This window comes from Pavona decussata, unplaced genomic scaffold, assembly GCF_977016875.1.
Source record: "Pavona decussata unplaced genomic scaffold, jaPavDecu1.1 SCAFFOLD_14, whole genome shotgun sequence".
Taxonomy (NCBI): Eukaryota; Metazoa; Cnidaria; class Anthozoa; order Scleractinia; family Agariciidae; genus Pavona; species Pavona decussata.
The window spans coordinates 816992-837420 of NW_028145437.1; the positions used below are offsets into that span (position 1 = coordinate 816992).

General features: G+C 38.2%; 1 protein-coding gene and 2 pseudogenes across 1 annotated transcript; 2 read left to right on the forward strand and 1 right to left on the reverse strand.

Moving 5' to 3' along the window:
• Positions 1–4318: 4318 nt before the first annotated feature.
• On the reverse strand, positions 4319–6520 carry LOC146487596 (uncharacterized; annotated as a pseudogene).
• Positions 6521–9163: 2643 nt separating this feature from the next.
• Positions 9164–11835, forward strand: LOC146487597 (uncharacterized; annotated as a pseudogene).
• A 5772-nt stretch (positions 11836–17607) lies between these two features.
• LOC146487598 (uncharacterized) lies at positions 17608–19994 on the forward strand. The gene is made up of 2 exons (XM_085129879.1): positions 17608–18427; positions 19127–19994. Exons 1-2 carry the CDS (start codon positions 18319–18321, stop codon positions 19795–19797), a joined length of 780 nt encoding a protein of 259 aa, XP_084986005.1. The 5' UTR covers positions 17608–18318; the 3' UTR covers positions 19798–19994.
• Positions 19995–20429: the final 435 nt, after the last annotated feature.

A 20429-nucleotide genomic window follows, 5' to 3' on the forward strand; every position in this document is an offset into this window, starting at 1 on the left:
AACAGTCGAATGAGCTAACGGAAAGTATTATCCAAAGAACTTGATTAAGTTCAGTTAACTAATTAGAATGGGAATCATCGCTGATGATTATTCTTCTTTTCTTGGGTTTCCAGGACTTTGGGCATTCTTCTTTTTCACGGTGAATGTTAAATGTGAAAGAACAACCTTCAATCTTCCCGATGCAAACGCCTGAGAAAACTCCTGGCTTATTAACATCTTTGGGAAGCTGAGTCACCGGCAAAGTGCTGCTCTCGTGGAGGCTGCTTACTGTTGATGGTTGAGTGCTTTGTTCACCGGAGTGGCTTAAAATCAAGGACATTTTTCGCTGATGCTCAAACGACGCTGCTTTGTAAGAATCGAGGCTCCTCAGATTTCTGTGACCCCTTAGTTGAGCGACGTAATTGACGGGGACTTCTGCATCCATGAGGCGAGAAATACACTTTTTTCGAACGGAGTGGTTAGTAATATTCCCCTGTAAGCCTGCTGCTTGTGCTCCTGTTGTCATCAGTTTACCAATCTCGTTTTTGCCGAGTGGTGCCTTCATGTACCAAATGCTGTTGCCTGGTCTTCTTCGATGATTGATAGCAAAGTAAAACGGGCTGTCAGCATTGTTTCATTTCTTCTGGACGGTGCCTTTTTTTTTGTATTTTATTAATTTTTCACCTCAGAAGTGACAGTCAAAAAATACAGACAGAATATATACTTATTTACTGACCCCCCTCCTCCCCCTCAAATAATCACACACATACACTTAACACGACGCACAATCACACAGCTAACAACAAGCCCTTAGACAGGAATTAAGATATTATAATATAAAATTGTGAATGCATGTTTCGAAACACCTATTTATCTTCAAAAGGGACACTTGCCCCATTTCAAAGAGTGTGCTTGCCTTTTGTTCTTCCATGTAGAAATCTGGCATTCTAATAAGTAAACTGACTTGATTTGTCCTAAGAGAACATTAAAGAGTGGTTTTGAATTGTTGATCCTACAATAGTATATCTATTGTTTAGCAATGAGAATAATGTGATTCAACAACAGAAAGTCCTCCTTCCTTTGCCAATCAGCAAATATTATATCTACAGCAGATAGTGATTCAACCTTGATATTTATGTTGTTGCACCGCATTACAAGTTTCTCCCATAACGTTGCAGTGAAAAGGCAAGTCACAAATAGATGTTCAAGGGATTCGTCATTCACACCACAAAAGGAACAGGCTGAAGAATCTATTTTGCCTATTTTCTTTAAAAACGTATTTGTTACTAGATACCTGTTCAAGACGTTATATTGAAATTCTCGTGATTTTGTGTCAAGAGCGACTTTAAACAGCAAGCTATAAATTTCCTTCCATTCCAAACAGACATTATCAAAGCTTTCATTATACCTCAATTGTGCTGTTGGCAGAGTTACCAATCCAGAAATTAATTCCCTATAGATGCTTTTAGACAACGCTTTGTCGATCAAAATAGCTTGATTATTTAAAACAAGTTGAATTTGATCATGAAGAACAAATGGTCTTTTATTCACATACCCATTCATTTTCAGAGATTGCCGCCACGGTGCAGGAATAGCGTCGATAAGGGCCATCAGATCAAAAACGTCTTTCGGAGAAAAATCCAGCTGGCGTACATTGCATTGACTAATAAATTATTTACCTTCCGTGACTAAATCACGTATTCTAATTAATCCCTTACTAGCCAACCTTATGTTGAAGACAGATTTACCATTAATACAAATGAATTTATTATTCCATATGATAGTGTTGGATATTTCTTCATGTGACATTTCAAATTCATTCTCATATGCAGCTGCGGAACATTGTGTGAAACACTTTAAACATTCCTGGTAAAAGCTTGGAAGATTAATAGGGAGTCTTTTAACTTTAAAATCACAACAGAGAATAATTTTATCCCCAACCGGTTTCAGGTAGTGTGACAAAATTGTTTTCCAAGTACAAGGTTCCTCATCTGCAAATCTCTTGCAAACCATTATTCTTTGGGTCTTAATAATAGATTCCAAATGCGGGGCTTCCATTCCACCATCTTTAGTGTCACTAATTAGGGACGTTCATTTTACCTTGTCTTTGCCTTTCCATATAAAATCAAAGATGATCTTATTGGCCTCAGTTACAACTTCTTTGTCAATGCAAATTGAACCAGCTCGATACATTAACATCAAAATCACAAAGGTTTTTATAATCTGAATTCGTCTGATGATTGTCAGATTCCTCCATTTCCATAATTGGAGTTTTGTTTTGATGGCACCTATTATTTCTATGAAGTTAAGCTTCTGTCTCAGAGGACGGTTATACGTGAAGTACACTCCTAGAACTTTCACTGCTTCCTTAATCTCAATATTCACCGTACTTCGATCTCGAATGGGGACAATAATAGAGTTCCCCAGAACCAAAATTTCTGTTTTATCAAAATTTATGATAAGGCCCGAGAGGTTCCCAAACTTCTTAACAGCTTCAAGGAATACGCTTAGAGATTCGTCATTCCTTAAGAACTCGGTTAAGTCATCTGCAAAGAGCTCAAGTTTAATTTCAGTCCCATCCACAATAATTCCTTTATTATTGTCATTTTTACGTATACTTATAGCTAAAATTTCAAGGACAATAATGAACAGGTACCGAGAAAGTGGATCTCCTTGTCTCACACCTCTTTGTATCTCAAAAGGTCCGGTAGAGAAACCATTGTTGAGAACACAGCTTGAAATATTTTGGTAAAAAGTGCGTACCTACTGTATGAAGGATGGACCAAAATTAAAGGCAGCCAGGGTCCTATACAGAAAGTTTATGCCTACTGAGTCAAAGGCCTTCTGAAAATCAACTGCTATCATTTTACCATTGAGTCTGTATCGTTCTGTAATATTCGAGTACGTCATCAATTGCCCTTATCGTGTCATTGATTGTTCTTCCCTTAACATATGCATACTGATTATGATGAATTACTTTTGGTAGAACAGACTGCAATCTCAAGGCAATAGCTTTGGATCCTATCTTGGCATCCACATTAATCAAAGAAATGGGCTTCCAATTCGAAATTTTCCGTTTATCTTTACCTTTCTTCTCGAGCAAAGTTATTACCGCTTGTTTTTGTGACTTTGATAATTCACCTCGATCATATGAGCAATTGAGGCTGTTCACAAGGAATTCACCGAAAGTTTCCCAAAAAGTGATATAAAACTCTTCTGTGAGGCCATCGTTACCTGGCCATTTATTTTTCTGAAACGTTGACTTTTGAATTTCTTGTAGTAATAAACTGGACAACGTTCGTTGTTTGTTGCCTGGGCCGTTGGATTAAACGCTCATGTATCACCATTGCCACGGCGGGTCTTGGATCCTCTCTCTGATTTCCAAATCAGAACTTCGTTGCCTGTTTTGTTGTCTGTTTGAAGAACAATATCCATTTGAGTTTTCTGCTTTCATCTCGGGCACAGAATCCAAATTGAAGGGCCAATAACCACCAAACTGTGTGTTGGAGCGCTTCAGGGTTTTCATCGCCAAATTCACCGGAACGAAACAACAAATCTTCTTCAGTATTGGATAGTTCTTTTGCGGCATGAGCGCGATTTCCTTTCGCTTCTTCAAAAACCAGCTGTTTCTTTTTAGAAAGAAGAACTTCCCTGGACTTAAGGAACTCTCGGTCTTTGAGAATGTTTAGTTTGGAGTTCTTGTCGTTTAGATATCACTGCAGGCTTCTTTGAAACGATTGTAGCGTGGCTGGCTCATACGCTCCGCCATCTTTCTTCTTTATCTCCATCATGAAACGACATATCGAGATGTTTAGCTCGTCCGCAGGTATGTCCTCAATTTTTCTGGCTTCACCCACCTCAAGAACAAATCTTTTCCAAACGTGTAAGTCGTACTCTGTTTTTTTCACTGTGTTTTCCAGTCGTTGTGATAAAATATACTTTTGCACACTCACCATTGTAAACTGGACATTTTGCTGGTTTTCTTCATGTTGCGAACCAATGTTTTCTTTAGCATTGTAATTTTCCATCTCGTCGGGATAATAAAACTGGCTTCCGCTGTGATAGCTTTTGTCTGAGTCTATGTCGAAATTAGTACTTGCCATAAAAAAAGTGAAAGGTTTACATGATAAGCTTAAATTTATGAAAAATTGCAACGAAGCAAGTGATGTAATCGACGACTCATCACGCAAGGGATACCACCCGCTGTGAGCGGGCCGGATGGGAGAATACTGCCCGCTCACGCACTGAGAAAAAAATAAAGACTGCTTGCTTACTAGAATCTCTGCATGAGCATGGATATGTGGGCAATGGTAACTCTTGAAATATTTATTATTTTTAGTACTCAGTCATGCTGGTGATGTTTCAGGATAGGACAGACATACCCACTTATTCCTTCTTCCTCTGATTGTACAAATCACATTGGAATGTTACGCCAGGCACCAAGCTGGACTGTCCTTGTATCTTTTAGTGCTTGAAAGTGCATCCCAGGAATCCCATTTTCATTGAAGGCTTTTAACATCACGTCTTCGGGTTCTTCATCAGGAACCAATAAGCAGATACTTCTCAGTTTCTCATACTTCTAGAGCACAACAAGACCAGTGCCTTTGGCCAGAAAATAGTACTTCACTTTGCCAAACTCATAATTGAAAACGGCAGCTGAACTGGACAATAAAGCTGCAGCTGTCTTCCTTGCTAATCTGTGGCGCATCTGACTATCAATTACCTTCCTGTTGGCCAGATGGACTTCCTCGCCCTGCAAGTCTAGCTGCTGGATCACTGTTTCAGGCAGTTCTGGGTTATTTGTAAAAGGCAGCATGAAGTAACAATGACCCTCAAAGTGATGATGATCTTTGTCCTTTTTTGTAATTATGTGTTTTCGATGAAGGACTTCACTTCTGGCTCCATAGTTTCACATTCAACCAATGAGCCAGGGTTTTGGGCAAGGAGGAAGTTCCTTATGATTTCGGCAATTATTCCACAGGTTCCATGAAATTGTCATTTTAAGTGGCTTATCATTGCTTCACACACAAAACTAGAATCGAGAATAAGAGGGCCATGCTTGCGTACTTGATCTGGGAGATGTACTATTGCATGGGAAGTGTACAATCGTGGACAAAACTGTTAAGAAACTTTTGTTCAATCTCCAAATTTGACCGCTACAATAACACATCTACAACACAGCCCCCCTTCCCCTCATCAATGTTGCGCTGCTGCTGAAAAAAAGCCAAAGTCATCATCCAACCTTCAAGGCAACATTGAGTTTGGGGGAGGGGGAAGTGAAGGTTTGCTACTCTCCAGGCGGTGTTTTCTTTAAGGCAGATTCAAAATTCGCAGTTTTCTTATCCAGTTTTGTCCGCGATTGTAGGTCTCTTCTGTTTCACCATGGTATCTTCTAATGAGCAGTTTTGCAAAGTCAGTATCTCTGTTGGTAATGGTATCAGCCGCAAGCAAACGGATGGCATTAAAAATAAGGGTGAACTGACAAAAGTACTGTGGAGGAAAATATGGTTTCACAATGGGAAGATTAATCCTTCCATCGTTTAAGTTCACTCAATAGCCTCACCTTATGGTTGAAGTAATGAGGGAACTTAATTGCCAACATTGCCTCATCAAAAGTCTTCTGAAACATCGGATAAAAATCCATTGGCGCTGTGAAGAGTTATCCAGGTATTGTATTGACGTTTATTTGCCTTTTGTTCCTAATATATTTACAATTAGTTCATTGTTTAATGTATGGCGAGGTGACCTCTCGAAACAACCAGTCTTATAGTTGAGGCCACCCCGTACATGACAATATATGCTTACATAGTTTTTACAACAAGTGTGTGGCTTTGCTAATTCAGTTATCATTTTACTAAAAATTCTAGCAGTTTATTCTTAAAGTTAGGAAAACTTCTCAAAGAAGTGATTGTAACAGGAAGAGAATTCCAGATCTTTGGACCTTGGTAAAGAATTGTGAATTTTTTCAGATTAATTCGGCAATGATGCACGTAATAGTTGTTGGCAGTTCTGGTGCTATAGCCATAAATTTGACTGTTTGTCAAAAGCAAGTTGAAAAACAAAGGAGGCAAAAGGTAGTTATGATAACAGTACATAAATTTCGCTATTTGAAACGTGTTGATTTGATAAATGTCTAAAATTTAATAATTTGGAGAATAAAGGAGCAGAATGTGCTCTATAGTCTGAATTGGTAATAGCTCGCACAGCCCGTTTTTGCAAACAATAAATTCTATTTAAGTAAGTTACCTATGTAGACGACCATGCAGAGTTAAACACAGAGACAACAAGTGAAACGGTATTTCTGCCATGTGCGATCTAGCTACATCAATCATCTATATCCCGGATGAGGGACCGAGAGAGGTCTTGGGGCTAGTTCCCAACAGTCCTCACTGTTGATACATGTACCTACCGGTACATACAACTCCATTAAGTTTGCAATAATAATTATTTGTACCTCATCAGCAGTCAGGGGAAAGATGGCTACCTGTTTACAATTCCCAGTTTTCTTTTTGTTCTTCTTAGCTGGAAATGCTTGTTGCATGTTCTTTAGTACTACATCATCTGTGGAGAAAATTAAACAACAATGAACTAATAATTATGTATCAATACAGTGGTTACAAAAATTGCTTTGGAAAAGACGTACGTACCTTTAGCTTCATCCCTTGTTTGAGAAAACCTCTGCGATAAGAATTCTTTCTACTTTTCAAACTGGCTTCTCCAAGCATGTAAGGCACCTCAACTACTGTGACATTTGTCAGTTTCTTCTCAAATTTCAGGATCCTGAGTAGTTCTTCCTCAAGCTGAAATCCATAAATAAAGAAGCTGCAACTTTCAGACGTATAGTGGTTTAATTTGTTTCACTCCAAGATCAGGGGAATTCTAGAGCAAAATTATTGGAGTTGTTTTCAGTATTCTAAGGCCTCTAGAAGGAGCAATCGTATAAAGGCAGCTTAAGTACAATTCTGAGACAAAAGAACTAAATGCAATAACAAGTTTACAATAACATTTGTAAAGCCATGTCACAAGTATACTTGACTTATTTTAGTGATTAACATCAGCTCCACCATCAATTTAAGATTAAGGATAAGCATTGTTCTGTCATTCCAGTTTGAAGCAGATGTAAAAAAAAAATATTTAAGTGAATTATTGAGGTACCTGATCCCGTGCACTAAGAACATTAAACTTTGCAATTGTTTCTCTGATTCTTGTTTGTACGTGAAGTTTTGTAATCCAGTTTCTTTGGGCGAAAAATCCAGCATCCACAAGGTCCTTTATGACAGTCAGATCTGGAGCTCTCTTCCCAAGCTCTTTTTGAAGCCGTTTAGTATGTCTTTATAACGAGACTTCATCATTAACTGATTGTTGGGTTTCTATAGGGGACATATAAAAACACTTAGCGTTAGACACTGACATTTATGCACATCTTAAAACAGAGGGACCAAATTAAATTAACGTACAACGAAATCTCCAATCAAATTATTAAAAACAGACAAAGAAATTGAAAATAGTCTAAGATAATAAGCCAGTCTTTGATTTATATGAGATGTGACATCATATACATACATTAATTTTATTACAGGGTATGAAGTTCGTATTTTTTCCTATTTATTCCTTTTTTTTTTTTTGGCCTGCTTCCTACTTTTTCCTATTTTTAAAAGAAATTGCTATTTTATCCTATTTTTAGAAGTTTTACTAGGGGCACTAAAACACTTTCAAATATTTGGGTCAAATATTAAGGGTCATGTTTCCAGACAGCAAAATTGCAGCCGTCTTCAGCTTCAGCTTCAAGTGCTTCCTACATGATTGGTGAAGGGTTGGCACCTTATTTCAAAACAGTCATTATTGAAGTTGTAAAAGAAATCTAATCTTCCCTTTACCATGCACTTTGATGAAGCAAGCACTGTTCAGGTTAAAAAGCAAATGGAGTGGACGCTATTGGTCACCCACTCACAATGAAAGTTTGGGTCGCATAATACACATCACTATCACTCTTTTTTGGTCATGCTGAAAGAGCCAAAGTGGCATCAAGGATGTTCAGTCAAATGAAGGATGATGAAATTCCTATGGGAAAACTAAAGCACTTGCTAGAGATGGCCTAAATGTAAAAAAAAAATATATTTTGAATGAATTGCAGCAGATGATTTAAGGCGGGGCTTAACCTAAAAAACAGGTTTTTTTTCAACAATTTTTCATGTTTAGGAGTTTGTTCTAAACCATGACAAACTATATATTTGTAGAAAGCTCAGACCAAAGATTATGAAAAAAATACTATTGTGCCACAAAACTTTATTGTAACCTGATATCAATCAATTCTGCCACCTACTGGGCACTACCAGGGCTTACTTGAGAAAAGATAACTCCTGCATGAATTGATCAAAATGAGTATTTTTTTACGATTTTTTAAAGAAGACAGATTGGTTATTATTTTAAGCATAGAGATTTGGAAATGTTGAAAACACACAAAATGGCGATCAATTGAATATGAGATGGAAAATCCAGCATGTGTTTCAATGCATAACTTTAAGCACATGCACCATATAGAAACGTTCTACCCTTAAAACACCCAACTCACTGCGAACAACAAATCCTGAAAATTGCAGCTCAATGGGATAAATCTTTGTCAAGATATCTTTTCTCAAAGGCAAAAATACTGCGTTTTGTAAAAATGACATTTAAACTTACGGATAACACTAAAATACAATTTTTGAAAATTTTTTAAGCCTAAACAGTGTCCATTTTGTTCTTATTTTGTCCACAAGAGCTCCTGCCTCATAGGTGACTCCTGCTTCTCGTAGGCCTTCTTCTCGTCGGGTGTGTTAGAGCTGCTCGCCTTGACGGTGCTTTTTTTCTTTTTCTGTTGCCTGTAAATCAGACTTGCGTCGCCTTTTCTTATCTATTGCCTACAGAGACTCCACTGTGGATACTCCACCAGGAATAGACGGTAGCTGCATTGTTCTCAGTCTGCTGCTTGCTCCACTATGGTAATGGCAGACTGCTGATCCCACAGAACAGCGAACAACTTTAGCACCATGGTGCTTATGTACAAACCATAGAGTTTACACACTCGTTGGGTTTTTTGTTGTGCCCAGAACACATCTCTTGAGAAGTTTGTCATCACTTAGTGAGACAAACGTGGGTTTAAGGACCTCCAAAAAGACCTCAGGTAGGCAGTTGTCAATCTTGTATGTTGCATCTTGCTGCCATTTGCACCAGGAAGACTCACCTTGAGGACAGAATCGATGCTGCTTGGGAAGGTCTTGTGCCTTCACAGAATGGTGAAGAAGGCGATAATATTCTTCCTCATTGAATACACAGCCACATCTACTTCTCTTCTTGTTGGAATGGATGTCTTCACGGTGTTTTAGCGAATACATGCATCAGGAGTTCTGGACGTCCTGTTGGATTACATGGCATTGTGGGTAGGCGGGCTCAGAAAAGTGGGCATCAACTTGCAGCTTCGCCATATTGGATTACATCGAGTGGCTTGGCTTCAGAGACCTTTCACGCAAAGAAACCCTTCCTTTGAGCACAATTACTCGTGCAGGAATATAGAAAAACTAAATAAAAGGTATTTTAAAGGTAAGCTATTGTTTCATAACTTTTTGGCAACGTCATTCTAACGATTTTAGGCTGCAGAGTGTACTCAATTTGAGATGCATGGGATTCTTTTAAAGTTATTTTCTGGACAATAGTTCCAACTTTGCCAGGGTGGGGTGAGGGGCAATCTTTCTGTGTGGTGATGCTAAGTCTATTGTCAGGGTTTAGGTTCAAATTAGGCTCTGTTTTGGGTGTCCTGGCTATTTTGACAGCTTTTCAAATTTTTTGCAAATTATAAATTTAAATTGTCATTAAATTGATCAACAAAGGACACACTATGCTTCTGTAAGCATATTATGCCATAATATGTTAAAGTTAAACACTTTGAGTGGAACCAAACAAAGACTTTTAAATCTTTAAAACTACAAGTTGCACATCTGTCTGTTTATATGGGGGCCCCTTCTGGGTTTAGCCAGTTATTTATGAGAATTTTTTATTGTTCATGCTAAAATGCAACCAGTAGAAAAATTATTGATGCTTCTTGGTTGATTTCGTGCTTATTGTTCACAACTTACGAATATTTCAAGCAAAAATGACATTTGCTTGTGTGTGAAAATGGGCACTCTCAAATCATAAATATTAGAGCTCAGTGAATCACTCACCATAAGAAGAAAAATTGAACTTAGGATTATTGGGAAATGGGCTGCTACGACCTGTGAGCTTTATGGTTGTAACAATAGCTCAAGCATGTGTGACTGCCAGCCACCCTTCAAATTATTCCCGTTACCGACAGAAAAGAAGAACCCGGAATGCCGATTACAATGGGCAAAAAATGTAAGCAGAAACAGTTTGAATGGGACTCTTTGGATGCCTAACAAGGATTCAAGAGTTTGTAATCTACACTTTGTTGATGGTGAACCAACGGCTGAAAACCCAGACCGAACTTTGCAACTTGGTCACAACAAGAAAACGAGAGCCTCCAAACGCCCAACACCAACGCCACGGGATAACTCTCTTGCAGTAAGATCCAGAAAACGAGCTAAGCTAGATACATGTAGCAATGAAATACCAGTACTTGTTCTTGACCACTCAGCCGACAACCTGGCTTGTGATGATGTTGAGTTTCAAGACCCTGAGCCCTCTACTTCTATCAGTGATTGTATTGACATAGACAGAGCATCCGTAATTCATGGCCATTGCTATGTCTATGGCTGGTATGAAATTAATGAAAATTCGAATTTTTGCATGAACACATCTTGCTTTAAAAGCAGGCAAGACAAAGATGAAAAAATTATGGAACTTTCAGAGAAAATACCGGAGCTAAGTGAAACGTGAAGTTGCTGGAAGTTCAACTTGTGGCTAAACAGGGTAAGGGATTGAAGCATTCAGATCTGAGAAATAACCAGACTGTAAATTTACTGACTGATATCCCATCAGAGCCTGCCTTTCGCAAATTATTTGACTCTGTGAAAGGATCTATAAAAAAGTGAGATATTGGAGTGGCCCTAAGAAAACCTCCAGAAAAGACAGGAACTTTAGGAAAGCACCCAAAAAATTTGGACCAAAACGGGATCTTTCTCAAAAGGACGAGTTTTTTTTTTTAACACTAATGAAACTGCGTTTGGGATTCACTAATGCAGACCTTGCACAAAGATTTGGCATTTCACGCAGTACCGTATCAACTATTTTCAGCACATGGGTCAAAATTTGGGATAGTGAACTGAAATGCCTAATATACAATCCTAGCATGGAAGTTGTAAAGAAAACACTGCCAAAGAAGTTAAAAAACCAGGATACTGCAAGGTGCGCCATATAATAGACTGCACTAAAATTTTTATGGAGACCCCAAGCGTCCCTGTAATTGAGGCATCGACGTGGTCAGATTACAAGCACCACAATACTGCAAAAATCCTAGTTTCAATCACTCCAAATGGGGCCTTCAACTTCATCTCAGAGGCATGGGGTGGGCGCACCTCAGATGTCCATTTGACAAGGGAATCAGAGCTTTACAACATCCTTGCGCCATATGATTCAGTAATGGCAGATCGTGAATTCACTTTTGCAGAGGATCTTTCGCTTCACAGAGCTGACCTTTTTATTCCGCCAGGGAAACGTGGACAAGAACAGTTCACGAAAGCTGATGTACAGAAAACTAAGACAATAGCTAATCTACGCATTTTTGTAGAACAGGCCATCAGGCGGCTGAAAATGTTCCGTATAATCAAGAACGAACTGCCTATCTCTCTTATTGGTAATCTTGATAACATTATCACTGTCAGTGCAGCATTATCCAATTTGTACAAGCCCCTTTGCAAGTAACACTTTTTTTTTTTGGCTCAAGATATAGAGTAAAATGTGTAATTCACGAGAAAATCCATACCCCCACCATGGAGGGAAATTGGAAATTCCAGGGGTAGGGGCAATTTGCTGCCTGTTTTATAGGAGATAAACATCCATAAAACACTACACGTTTCATTTGGAAATTCATTAAGGGTTGGGGGCTCGTTTGAAAAATAATTCCCTCCATGGTTTGGGTACGGACTTCTGTCCGTTCTGGAATAACATAATTCAAGATATCAATAGTATGTTCACAGGTTTCCTTCCGCTGATAAGATGACATTACCTCAAATATGCATAATCAGGGGCTTAGCCAGGGGAGGGGGGGGGGAGCAAAGGGCCTGGGCCACCTCTCTGGAAAGTAATATATAGTAAATATATGGGACAGTCATACAATAACTATACAATAATACATGTAGTTGTTCAATTATATTGTGCAGGCTCCATGGAAATATGATTACCTGTTTATAAAATTTTCTCAGTCAGATCCATTTTTTAGGTATTTTTTAAACAATTTATTTTTGCGGTAGTTTCAGGGCTGGTGAAAGGCAATTAATATAAAACCAGGTTAGATTTTCTTCAAGCCTGTGGCATTAAATCTGATTGTTTCCAAGTGATAGCCCTTTTGTGTGTATAGAAATAAATAGCACAATTTCCTCTTTGTTATGGCCATCCCGCCCTGGACCTGTGCAAAGTACTGATGCTGCCTCTTTAAAGCTACTTCATAGTAATAACAGTAATTTATGCTCCCTCTCATCTATCTTGGTATTACAAACCCAGCAACACATCTACAGTAGGCATTGACTATAAAGCCATTATTATTGTTCACACAAATCCATGCGGAATGTAGTGTATCCGATATTTTTATTGAATGAGTGCATTTTGCTTTTAAAAGCAATATTCCGAGTCATCTGTGATTTTATGATATGATATCTCTGTCACCCAGCCAAAGTCAAACAAACAATATGCCTTCACTTGTTTGTATTCATTTAGAACACGTTTCTGGAAGTCAACATCCTTCCCTGGGTGATCACTCATCAAAAACAATGTTATATCAATCAGGTTTATCGGCGACCAAGAAGTCATGCTTTCACTTTCCTTCACCCAACCATCCTTCAGTGTCAAAGGATCTGTAACTGAGGTTCCGTTTGGCATTATGAGTAATTTTGCCTTCTCTTTATCGGTAGTAGCGATTCGTTCCGGAGGCTTGATAGGAATTCCACCAGGACCGGAACGAAGCCATCCTAACTTGCTCCTCACAGCTATCACGCCGGACTCGCCACGTACAGTGTCACCTTCGACAATGTTTCATTAAATTATCAGCACCAATATGTATATTGATTGAATCTCCTCCTTCATTGTCGCAATCGTCGGCCAATTCTAAGCACTCCAGATGAGGAAATTTACAGATGTCAATCTTGCTTGACACCGATGAACATATCACTGGAAAACTCAAGCCAGTGATTTCAATTTCTTCATGACCGGATTTGTGTAAGCGCAGTTTTTCAACCTCACAACTTTGCTCCCTGAAAGTGTTCAAATGCAATGTCTTGGTCTTGTAGGGCTTCAAATTTAAGTTCGAGTTCCAAATTGTTGGTCACGTAGGAATGTTGACTGCCATTATCGAAAATAATTCGCACTAGTGTTGATTTGGTTCCATCTTCATTACTAGCAAAGGTTCTCGCGATTTGCAGCAGTACTGTCTTATTTTTTCCAGATGTCGTATTATTGATCACTTCAGAGCTGTCTGGTGTCCTCTCCTTGATCAGTGGAACAGAAGTACCTGTGTTTACGGCCTGTTGAATCCCCCACAAATTGATTGATGGTTTCTTTGTTTGTAATTGCGGCATGTTTTCGTTGACCGACATTCATGACTGCGATGACCAAAGCTGAGGCACACAAAACATCTGTTTTTTCTTTGAAGAATTCCTCTGCGCTTTTGTGGATTGGTGACTCTTTTGCATGAAGTGGAGTAATGCAGCTCTTTGCAGTACACACAACGAATAGTGAAATTCTGGATACTTTGAGACTTTTGATCATGATTAGAGAGAAAGGTTGAAGTGCACGTTCCCGAAACCTTGTGAGGGGCGTTGTTCAATGGCGCTGACTTTTGAGTGAAATTGTTGTTGGCTTTAACAGTTTCACGGGCTTCTCACGCTTCCAATTCTGTTTTGATGATCTTCATGAGATCTTCTATGTTCCAAACGTCTGTATTTGAATTCCTAGCGATTTGAATTCGAATTTCGGTCGGTAGCTTTGACATTATCATGGGTATGAGCAGACTGCCACATTCTTTTGAAGAAACACCCAATGAAGCCAAACCTCTCGTATGAATGCTTATCTTGTCATAAACAGTTCTAAGTGAATGCGGCTTGTCATTAACACAGTTCGGTATTTTCAACAGTTTGTCCATGTGAGCGCTGATGATCTGTTGAGGTTTGCCAAAACGATTGTTAAGTGGTTCTACAGCTGAGTTGTTGTTGGCTTCGGTTAGATTTAAACCTTGTACGTCGCTGCAGCTGGGCCCTCGACCAGAGATTTCAAGTAGTTAAACTTGTTGATATTGGGAATTGCTTCATTGGAATGAATAGTGGAATTGTACATATCCCAAAACTTGTTCCAATTTGTCATTTCTCCTCGAAATTAAGTTTGGGAAGTTTCAGTTTGGTTGTCCTAACTGAGCTCGTAGTCAATGAAGAATTCTTAGAAGACGGATTTTGCCCCATAGATGAAACATTAACATATGATGCTTGAATGTTCCACACTCGAATTCTTTCCCAGCATTCCAAGATTCTTGCAATTACATGGTCGGATTCCTCAATCTCTTGGGTGAGTTGTTCCAAATCACAGACATTTTGTATATCTGTGTCCAGTTTTTCCAGAGTAGTTAACTTTCCCTCCAATTGTCGGTCGATTACTTGAAGTCGGTTCACTTCGAATGCACTTGCGTTGTTCAGCAATACATCAACTTCTTTTACAATTTAGTAACTGTGCCACAATGGCCACCTCACATTGATCGCAAACAACTCAATGTTTCCTTCGGGTCTGCATTCATTGACTCTGGGCTAGAAGCGCCCCATGTTGGACACCAATTTGTCGTAAAGCAGATCCAGAAGAAAACCAAACGCAATGACATTCACAAATGATTTAATCGAAATTTACTAGACTCGTGCTATTTACAACATGCTCGAAAAGGATAAAACCACAACTGAACTTTGATACACAGACAAAACGATATAAAAGATACAAAAGTACGTGCTGATGTAATCACGAGGTACACGTCAATCAAATTAATAATCAAATGTCAATCATCAATGTACTGTTTGGATGTACGGTCCAACAAGACAAATAAAGTAAACAAACGATTTACGACATCCTAGATCAATTTTACGCTGATAGTAGGTCGAAGAAGTCGAATTGTAATCTGTGCAATGCTTGTGCTCGAGAGAAGAATTCACATGCAATCACTATCCCATAATAACCTATTTTATGCTAATCCACCTCAAGTAAGACTACTTGTAGTGTCCTTAGTGAGTTGCGTCTGACTATTGGGCTGCAATCAACGGAAAACACAACAATGCCATTGCCGTTGCTATGGCAACCATACTTAGGAATGAGAGCGCGAAATTTGAAAACGCTCGTTAAAATTTGAATATTTCAGTCAAATTCAAGTGTTGGTTTCGTTGATCGTGGCAGTTGCATACTTCAAATGGTGCATAACGCCTTTGGTTAAGGCTTACAGAAATATGGCAAGGAAGTAGACCAGTTTTGTTTGGATCTGCTTGTTATTTTCAAGCATAGTGCTGCTAGGAGGGAAGACCACCAGCAACTACAGTTTGACATGCCCATGGGAACTGACTTGCACACATTTGAGCAACACATGGAGGTATGTTGTCGGTTACTGTGGCCTTAAAGCCAATTCCATAGACAAATGTTTTTCCACCACTGTTCACATTCACGGATGGATTTAGCCAGGAAAGGACCTCAATACATGTTTGGGAAAGGACTATTGTGAGTAAGAAATGATTGTTAGAATAACAATAACCATGCAGCATCATTAATAAACTAAATTGTAACTGTGTTATTTTATTTCATTTGCCCTCATTATAAATAAGTTGGCACCAGCCTTGTGTTTGCATGTATATAAAACCACAAGACATTGATTACTTTATATGTTACAGAGACAGGTGACTCAAAAGAAAATTGTCCAAAACTTTTTACATTTTTGATACTTTTTACAAAAGGGGGCATGGTGGGAAAACAGACAATAATAACAAAAAAAAAAGTTTTTCATAGAAGTCCAACATTTCTTCAAGTTTCATTTCTTCAAGTCATTCCTATTAAATTAAAGTAGATGGTTTAAGGTCTTAAGAAGGTAACAATATAAGATTCTTTATTTGATGTAATTCATATTATAAAGTAATAAAAGTTATTAACTTCTACCCAAGATTTGCTGGAGTTGATAAAAAGGGTCCATTTAAACACTATCTTAAAGGAATGTTGTTATATTCATTTTGTTTCTTCACATAAAAATCCAAATCAATTTGAAATTGACCCTAAATTAATCGATATCTAAGTAAATTGGACTGACAGTGACAGGGACTATGACAAAGGACAATTTACCTACTAGAAATTAGTTCATAACATGAATTAGTTCATAACTTAAAGGAATGTTGTTATATTCATTTTGTTTCCTCACATAAAAATTAAAAACAATTTAAAATTGACCCTAAATTAATCAACATCTAAATAAATTGGACTGACAGTGACAGGGACAATGACAAAGGACAATGTACCTACTAGAAATTAGTTCATAACCTATTCACAACTTAAATGGAAAACTGTAATTACTACAGAAAAAGAAAAGGTTAAACTGTGGTTTAAAATAAAATTAGGAGCTCCTGAGAGTCTTACCTTTCTGGTTTAACGTAGCTAAGAGGATAACACTCCCCCTGGGTACCAGGGCTCCATGTGCAGTGGAGCCCTGCATCAAACCTCCTTGTAATTGCAGGAGGAACTCAGCCAAAGCTGCTGTCATTTTGCCATCACCCAGCATTACGACAAACCCTGTTCTTGCCACTTTGTCCATACCCATTTTACTAAATTGAAAAAGAAACAAATATTTAAATGTGCTCGTAATTTTCCAATTAACTGTACTCTAACCTTGTGATGCCTATAATACATGTTAGTATTATTATAAAACATATCCTTTGCATCAAGAGGAAACTCAGAAAAAATCAGATCTCCAGATGAGATAAGAACCCACGACCATCCATGATCTAGACAGATGCATTTCAACAAGAAAAGACTCGCTTGGTTAATATATATCCTTTTGACATCAATGTATCCAGACTGAACTCAAGTGCACATGCAATTTGGAGTTCAAAAAGGTAACTATACCCGTACTCATAAAATTAATCTAGTTCGCAGAAAAAAAGATGATTGCAGTGCACAAGTAAATAAATAGATCCCCAAGGTCAAGATGGTCATATAGATTTAGAATTAAATTGTTCTTCTTGGACATCCCTTTTTATTATTTAGAGAGGGATGTGGTCAGCAGTTGTTCAGCCATAGTACAGTGTAACAGCCTTTAATTTTGCTTATTTATTTCTGGGATGGGATACAATTACGGGATAGGAAAATGATGACTGTAATTATTAGTTAATTATGCAACACAGGTAAATTGGAATTACTTAGTGAAGTTCCAGACAGACACTGATCTCGTAGGGAGACAATAAAGGGGTGATCTTTCCTCTGACACCCCTGCCCAGAGGCAAGTATACAAAAAATACAAATGAAACGTAAGATAACAATTTATCTAAAAGATATGCGCCAGCCAAAATTAACAATCCACTAGGATAAGAGTTGAATGTCAATAATTCATAAAATCAGCGAGTTAATTAATGAGTTAAAGTACTTGGGACCTTGAAAGGTAACAGAGAATTGGTGAAGGTTTGTTCTACAGAAAGGAATGTAATGTAATGCGACTTACGTCAATTATCGTAAAAAGTATTCTTACTCTACAAACAATTAAACAGCCCGATATACTTACTTACTTACTGAATCCTCTTCATCCCTAGGTGGAACATAGGTCCTCAACTAACGCGCGCCACCTAACCCTATTTTGTGCAGTGCCTTTCGCCTCGTTCCACGTAAGATGTTTCGCCCCCAACTCTGCCATTCTCGTACATCTCCAGGTGTACTGGGGTCTCCCTCTCTTTCGCTTCCCCTGTGGGTTCCACTCCAGTGCCCTCTTGGGCGCTTTCCATTCAACCAAAAATTCCGGAAATTCCGGGTTTTGTAGCGAATGGAACAGACATTTTCCGGAATTTCATTCCGAAATTTTGGGTGTACCTCGCGAGGTTGGCCTAAAATTCCGGAAAATCGGAATAACCGGAAAATTCCGTTCCATTCGACCATTCCTGCTTGCGCCCAGTTTCTCAGAGTCCGGAAATCGAACTCAACATGGCTGCCAATATGGCTGCTCAATATCAGTGTTCCGCTTGCATGCGATCTACTGATGACTTGAATGTTCTTTTGAACCACGTTTGCACGGCGGCCATGGCAAACTTTGGTAAGTAGTGCGAAAATGCATATAAGCTACGCGCAATGTCTTAAATTAATGTGATAAGCGACGAGCACACTTTCTATTGCAAGGCAAATATTCCCGCCATTACTGGGTTAGGAGTGTTAATGCATATATTTTGTAGCGTCAACGTTTTCTTTTCGCATTCTTTATGCCTATAATTATAACAGTGCATGTACTGTTCCCGAGCTAAGTGAAACGGATAATATTAAAGAGTAGATGGATTCACAACTAGAAAGCATGAGGAGCTTCAATTTGCTAAGTTTATTTATTAAGCTTGAATTAATATTTTCCCTACTAGTACTAGCAATGCTCAGGGCAAGCGAAAAATGAGATGAATGCTCTGCTAACTTTGAAATGTATATTTAATATGTTAGAAATTCAAATTTCAAGTCGCTAGCTTACTTACAAGCTGTTATTGTAGTTTAATTTCAACTGATCTATACCTGCTGCATCAGTTTTAGGTTTCTTTTTAAAACACACAATGAACTTTATATTAAGTCTAAGGTCAACTCGGATCTCCTGAATCACATACCATTGATTTAAAGCATGCCTAAACAGATAACTTAATTATCCAATACATGCTGTAAACAAATGATTTTTCATTCTTTGACATACCTATTTACTTAAAATAAGTGAACTAATTAATTAATTTCTTGCTTCTTTAACTGACTTTGCTTTCTGTAGATGCAGCAACTGAAACAGAGTCACCAGAGAGCCTACAAAAGTGGGATGATAAGCATGTCCGCTTGCTCATTGAAAACTATGGTCAATTCAAACATCTATTAAAGAAAGGAAAGACAACAAAAAAGGATGTCTTCCAGAAAATCTGTAACCACTTTAATGAAACTTCGGAGTATAAAGTAACTGTTGATCAGTGTATAAGAAAGTGGGATAAACTTGTTGCAAAGTTTAAACAAGTTGAAGATAACAATAAGCAAACAGGAAAAGCAAGACAAACGTGTAAATTTTATGACAGTCTACAAGAATGTATTGGGGAGAGCTGCAAGGTTAATCCAAGCTATACCTTTGATGTTGCACGTGTGGCCTCTTCTTCATTTGCACGTGCAGCCTCTTCTTCGTCAAGCCAAAGTGATTCAACTGCAGAATGTGATGACAATGGTGATGAGCTTGAAGATGATGAAGGTGGCAATAGTCTGGAGGGAGCAAAGAATGGAAATAAAAGAGTAAGAAAAAGAAAAAGCCACTCATCAGCGGCTGAGATGCTTACATTTTTGCAGTCCTACTCAGAGAAGAGAGAGAAGGTAGAAGAAGAAAAAATCTCCTTACTAAGAGAGAGGCAGAAAGAAAAAAAAGAACTTTTTGGCCAACTTTTGGATGTTCTAAAAAAGAAATAGCTGAGTTAAGCCTTGTTCTGCAGTGTAGAATCTCAATATGTTGAACATGATTTTTTGCTTAAAGTTGTCATGATTCTACTGCATCTGGACATTTTTCTTTGCAGTGTTGTGTTATGATTTTATTTATAATGGTCTGTTCCCTATCTAAGCCTTCCCAGCCCTTAAAAAATCTCAGACATTCAAATGTGTCATTTCTCACTTATAGCCCATCTTCACAGCCAAATGTCTTCCACCACACCATAAATAGTCAATGTTGCAGAGGACTGTCAAATATACACAATAGGCCGGGCTTGTATTTGAGTCTATTCCCCTTACTTGGATGGAAATGAACTGTACAATTTGTTTGTTGCTTATTCTAAAGCATTCCTGCTGAAAGAAAAATTAAACCAGGGTTTGACATTCATCACAACATAGTGGAAATACTAATAATAATGTTGAGGTTGTTAATTATTCTGCTTGAGTTATTAAACTACTGTTACTTATGTACAAATAGTGTTCATCAGATGGGTCCTTTTTTGTCCAGCTCTTTCATCTGGTTGGTTCCCATTGTCATGAGGATCATCATCACCAAAGTCGCCATCATCAATATAGCCATCATAAAAATCATCATGGATAATGCAAAAATTGTGAAG